We start from the raw sequence: 6,019 nt of genomic DNA, 5'->3' as shown, positions 1-6,019 counted from the left end.
TTGAGAGCCACAGAATCTCTCCTGTCTTTCACTAGGAGGAACTGGTTTGTCAGAGTGAAGATTCAGTAGCAGTCACACGTCTCTGCTGGCATATGGATCCCACAAAACCTTCAGGAAAGTGTCCAGGAAGCAGAACTTCTCCCTGTACCGCTGCAGCACGTGAAAATTACATTGTGATGTCATCAGAGGACTGTGGGAAGATTTTCTCTCACTTTCTCCCCTCATTCACACAGCTGATTATTATTAGATTTAACCTGATTAGATTATTTCAGTATATTTTTGACATGAATGACTCAGAACAGTGTTTGTCCTTTTCAGAAGCCCAAAGTTCTCACCACCAAATAGTCGGGGTAGAGCACGGATTAGGAGAAACTTAGACTGAACACTTTGAAAACTCACACAGTATTATAAATATGAGCACTCTTCACAGATAAACTGAAAGATATCTCTCTCTTCCACACACACACCATGAAGACTTTATTTTGTAGTGTGTGTAGCGCAAATTGTATTTAACTATCCAGCATGTGGTCAGTGTTTGGTGTAAAGTGATTAACGGGAGTGTTGGAATTCTGGAATTATTTATATTTAAAAAAAAACAAAAAAAAAAAACCCACTAACCCTTTTCTCCTGATTTTCTTCTTAATTTACTCTCAGCCAGTTCCCACCCACCAGCTGGTTCTCTCCCTCACGGGACAGGGAGGGTGAAGGTGAACACGAACTTCCTGCGGCATCATAAGGTGGTGTTACATTGTTCAGAGGAAAGCACTATCTGCCCTCTTCCACATACATGAGCTCACAGACGCACATGATTGGCTGGTGTTGCCGTGACTGACGGGGAAAGAGTATACCCCTCCCACCTAGAAAGCACACGACCAGAATATCAGAACCTGTCCATCTCTGAGAACCCCGCCAGCGTGAGGAGGTGAACACCTGGGGTACCGCTGAGACCTTTTCTACCTCAGGAAAAGTTTAAAACCTCAGGAGAGAAAGTTAATTTCCACTGGGCCTTGTTCATCACAGCAGTCACGAAAATAAACAATCATTCATAAATCACTCACAGTGGTGGGACGAAAACCCTGAAAAAAAAAGGTTTGTATCGTACAAGTGCATAGAAATGTATGTAGCGGGTAACTCCGTGACGTGAACCTTGATTCGAGTCAAATGACTGGCGGGGTTCCTGTGATCACGGATTAGGCTGCAGAGTTTAAATCACCGCTTCTTTTCTGTTACACAAAAGTTTAAGGAACAACTCAGAGCTTCCTATTAAATGACATGAAATAAAGCAATTCTAAAAGTACTTCAATCAGGACAAAAGGTGAAAGTAATGGCACCCTGTAAAAAGAGGTGGACAGAGCGAGTGTATGGTAGCTGATTCACTGCAGTGGCTGAGCTGCATTACTGGAACATTTAAAACACTGTGCTGGAGGCGGCGCTCTTTTAGCACGCAGACATCAGCGGGACATTTTGTCATCTTGAGCTCTCTTTGCCTTTTTTGGAGTCTTGCAGGCGTGGCCAAATGTCAACAGGCCATAAACACAGTAATTTACAGCTGATTGTCATTTATCAACAAAATACACAAGTCTGAAGAAAGGGAACAATTTCAGTTCGGTTTGGTCATGAAAGCATTTACACACTTACCAAAAAAAAAAAAAGTCTCATGTGTACGAGTTTATTTCTAACAAGCAGCTTCATTTTTCATTCCTTTAGTAAAACTGAATACAAATTAAGTGGAATCCAGCTTCATTACTGAGGCGCAGGGTTTTTAAAAGTCTCCATTCTCACAGTCATACGGTTACTGCTTTGTCTCGTACTTTCTCTCTCACACACACACACACCAGTCCAGAGGGAGGAGTTTTATTCATGTTTTATTGTGATAGCATTGTATTTGAAGAACACAGCAAATAATAGTGGAGAATCACAACTTTACTTCAGTTTGGCTTTTTACCGCACGCCCTTTCACCACAGACAAGATATTCACCCAGAGGGAGGGGACAGGGCGGCAGTGGAGAGCGCGAGCCGTATGCATGGAGGAGGCGGGGCTGGACTGACGCTACAGGAACAATTCTAATGAACATTTTATATTGTATATATCAAACTGAGTATACAGGATTAGTGTGTGTGAGAACACGCGTATCCGCCGTCCTATCTTCTGTAATGTGCCATGATTATGTTAAACGCCGCTCTGATATGGGTTTAAGGCGAACTGTGTTTCAGAGACACGGATCAACACAAAATTGGCATTTAAACAGATCCACAGTATAATAAATCTATGTGAAGTTTCTATACACGATGGAGAAGAGGAGGAGGCAGGAAGTCAAAGGAATCAGGCGGAAAAAGTCAAAACAGCGCAGAATACTGTCGCATTCTCAAGCTCTACTCACACTGCGTCGGGTCAAAAAAAGGCTAATTTAACTCTAATGTACATCAAAGCAAGAACTTAGCGCCATATATACAGAGTGTCCTGATAAATACACATCTCTCTCTCTCTCACACACACACACACACCTGCTTATCTTCATTTTAATCACAACTGCTCATTTCATCACAGCCCCCCCCACGTTTTACTGAGTGACGAGTGGAGCTGTGTCGACAGGGGCGGAGTTTGTTAATGATCCACCAATCACAGACCTGATGACCCCAGCGAGTCTTTGTGCTCTGTTCCTCCTCCAGCAGCTCAGAGTGACACCAGACCCACCGACTAATCCCTTTAGGAAGCTCACTGACGCTCGCTAAACTATTACACTGTGATGTCATAATGGAATGTTTCCAATTGGCAGAGCCCTTCCAATCTAAGCCCTGCCCCTTTGTTAAGCCAGGACCCCGTGGTCACTCAGTGCTGGGACACGCCCCTTCATCCGGACTCCAGAGTCAGTCAGTCAATCTCTCTCTCTCTCTCTCTCTCACACACACACCGATTAAAATACTAGAGGTGACTTTGTAGTGTTTAATACAATTCAGCTCAAAGTCAACAACAACAACAAAAAGGGGCACAAAAAGAAATCCACAAACATGAAGATAATATTGACCAGCGTGGCTCGAGGCCTAGCTAACCGTACGATCAGGAACCTGCTGCAGCTGAGCACGGAGAGCTCCACCCGCTCCTCATCACTTCACTACCTGGGCATCTTCTGCAGGAGTAGGTATATATATATATGTTTTTTTTTTAAATTTTTTTTTCGTTTACAGCCATCTAGTACATGATTTGGATTTGAGGGTTAAGAAAACGTTAGTGAGAGCGACCAGTCCAGTAGAAACAAGAGGAGGGGACAGAGGAGGGGACAGGGTAAAAGGGGTAGAAGTGGTAATTCAGCAGCAGCCGCCCCCAGCCTGCTGTCCTCCCTGTCCTCCAGCCAGCGTGGAGTTAGTGGCAGCATGCTGCGGCCCAATCTTGATCCCATTCGCCTGAAACAAAAAAACAAAAACACCTCTGTAGTGTCACGCTGTGATGAAGTCATCTCTACACACCTCTGACTGATCTCTCTCTCCTCTCAGTGATGAGTTCTGGACTCTGATTGGTCAGAACGAGTCAGGTGTCAGGAGTCCATGCTGCTATGTGAAAATGCACACCAGGAAAGGGGAGGGGGCGTGGCCACGAGTCCTACTAGCATTAGCAGTTAGTCAGGTTGTGTGAGATTATCTGTTAAGCAGGTGAGGAACGCTGCAACACTGCAGTCAGGACCGTAAACAAACACTGAGGTATTAACTAACCAAGCGTAAAACATTTAAAACAATAATTTAATCTGCACGTGAACATGAGCAGAGATCTACGGAACTGTTCATGGCTTTATCTGTTCAGCAGCGCGCGCACGGAGATGAGCTCTGTCCCAGACGGGGTGGTGGGGTTCTGAAGTCAGGCAGCAGGTTTTTAATGTTCAAGATACAAAATTAGTTAAAAACACTATTTTAGTGGCCATTAAAGGGGCGGGTCACCCTTCCCAGACGCTTCTGCGCTTGGTAGTGAATCAACATTTTCAATGCCACCGATATTCTGCAACATCCGACACCACACATTAAACCAACATGAAATAGAAAATATTTTGCCAAAATATTTTCATTCTTTACATCGATCCACTCTGCGTTCGTTTTGCTGTTCCGTTGTAATGGATCAGAACCGGCCTCGGCGTCTCACACGTGTCGATGAAGGAAAGAATGAAATCAGGTGTATTGTGTTCAAAACGTCCAGACGTGCGTGAAGAAAAAGCTCGCGATGGATTTCGAACGGCGCAGTAACAGTGACCTTGTGGAGGTTTTACTGCGGTGGACACTGCACTCTGCCGCCTGTAGGTAAACAAACACACTGCATTCTGGGAAGGGTGAGCCAGCCGCCCCCCTTAAAGCCGCAGACACACTTTTAAAATCATCCGACTCGATATTGTTCACGATCGGTGGAATCTATTGGATATTTTCACCAGTAAACGTTTAACAAAAATTCCACCACATCAATGACTAGACATTTTAGTCTGTTAGACAAGTTTTTAAATCTGTTGATTACTATTCGATTATGCGGTGCGCCTGCTGGACACGCCCCTGTGAATGAGCCATTACTATAGTAACAACGCATTAGGAGGAGAGCATCAATATAAAGCTGTTGATGTTACCGCTGGAGCTGCAGGCGGAGCTGCTCTCTGCGGCACAGATTACTGCTCACCTTCTGACCAAATCACATCCAGGCAATCTCACACACACACACACACACGAGTGGTATAATTCTCTATAACAGCGGCTCAATCCAATACGTTATTGTTACTATAGTAACTGCTCATCCTCAGGGGCGTGTCCAGAAGACGCTCCACGTGAACAGATTAAACTGTGTTTAATCACTGATCGTTCTCTGTAAGGTGTGTGTGTGTGATGTCTCTGGAAGGAGTCTCCAGTGTGAGTGCTCTGTAACAGTCAGAGATGAAGCTGGAGCTGTAAGTTTTCGCTTCAGTTTCTGCATTTTTTTTATGCTGAGAGAAGAGAGACACCCTGCTGAGGGAGCGAGTGTTTATCGCTGCTATAACATCAGTGACCAGAACCAACACGTTCTACAAACATGCTTCCTGTTTGTGTTTACCTCATTGTTGATGTCAAACACGCCCTCCTGGATCTTCTCATAAATCTCCTTAGCTGTATTGATAAATGCCTATTTAACGAAAAAAAAAAAAACACACACAAAAAACAAACAAAACAACTCATGACCATACAAACACCTAAAGTTCACCACTGAATTTGCTTCCAAATTTAATATAATTGAAGAAGGGGGCTGGGTTTGGATATGAAGGTTACCATGGCAACAAGAAACATCTAATTGAAGTTACATGAAAAACCTGTGCGAGAGAGATTGCGCTATATATCTATGTAAATAGACGTATAATTTTTTGGGGCGGTTTGCAGGGGTACACAGCTGCTACTCCTGTGTTAATCAGAGCGGTTATAAAATAGATTCTGATATTGATCACGGAAATCACGGCATCTGTTTTGCGGTCACTTGTGTTGCCATAGTTACAGCTCCGTAAACAGCACCGTCTCAGTCTTCATTTCGTCACAACATGACACGAGCGCGGCATTACAGTGCTGTGTGGGCTTCACGATTACTTAAATGTCATAACTACATACAAAGATTATTATAAACAGACAAGACAATAGATGGGGTGTGTGTGTGTGTGTGTGTGTGTGAGTGAGGGGGAAGATTGATGAATATTCATGAAGCTGAGACAGGAGACAGACGTCATGAAGAGGGCAGAGTCAGGAGAATTCACATGACACTAATGAGACGCATTAATCATTTGGGGAAGTGAAGGGGGAGGGGAGTGAATGGGCAAGGGGCGGAGCTTCACAAAAGAACACCCATTCCACTGGTTATGTCCTGACTGTGAGGAACCCTCTGTGTGTTATATATTACACACACACACACACACACCTCCTCTACGTTGGATGCGGTCTTGGCTGAAGTCTCCATGAAGATGAGGCCATGTTCTCTAGCGAAGGCCTCTCCCTCCTCCTTCTTCACCTCTCTCCTCGACTCCAGGTCGCTGAA

General features: G+C 44.3%; 1 protein-coding gene across 1 annotated transcript in view; it reads right to left on the bottom strand.

The window, feature by feature from the left end:
• Positions 1–1,848: 1,848 nt before the first annotated feature.
• rab2a (RAB2A, member RAS oncogene family) overlaps positions 1,849–6,019 on the bottom strand; it is a 37,342-nt gene continuing 33,171 nt past the window's right edge. The window contains exons 6-8 of the mRNA XM_060897970.1: positions 5,903–6,014; positions 5,057–5,125; positions 1,849–3,402 (exon numbers count right to left, since the gene is read on the bottom strand). Of these exons, the coding sequence (XP_060753953.1) occupies positions 3,307–3,402; positions 5,057–5,125; positions 5,903–6,014 (277 nt within the window). The 3' untranslated portion in view covers positions 1,849–3,306. The remainder of the gene's footprint in view (positions 3,403–5,056; positions 5,126–5,902; positions 6,015–6,019) is intronic.

This window comes from Neoarius graeffei, chromosome 17 (genome assembly GCF_027579695.1).
Source record: "Neoarius graeffei isolate fNeoGra1 chromosome 17, fNeoGra1.pri, whole genome shotgun sequence".
Classification (NCBI taxonomy): domain Eukaryota; kingdom Metazoa; phylum Chordata; class Actinopteri; order Siluriformes; family Ariidae; genus Neoarius; species Neoarius graeffei.
Note: the sequence above shows the minus strand (reverse complement) of the source record. Positions and strands in the feature narration are given on the sequence as shown.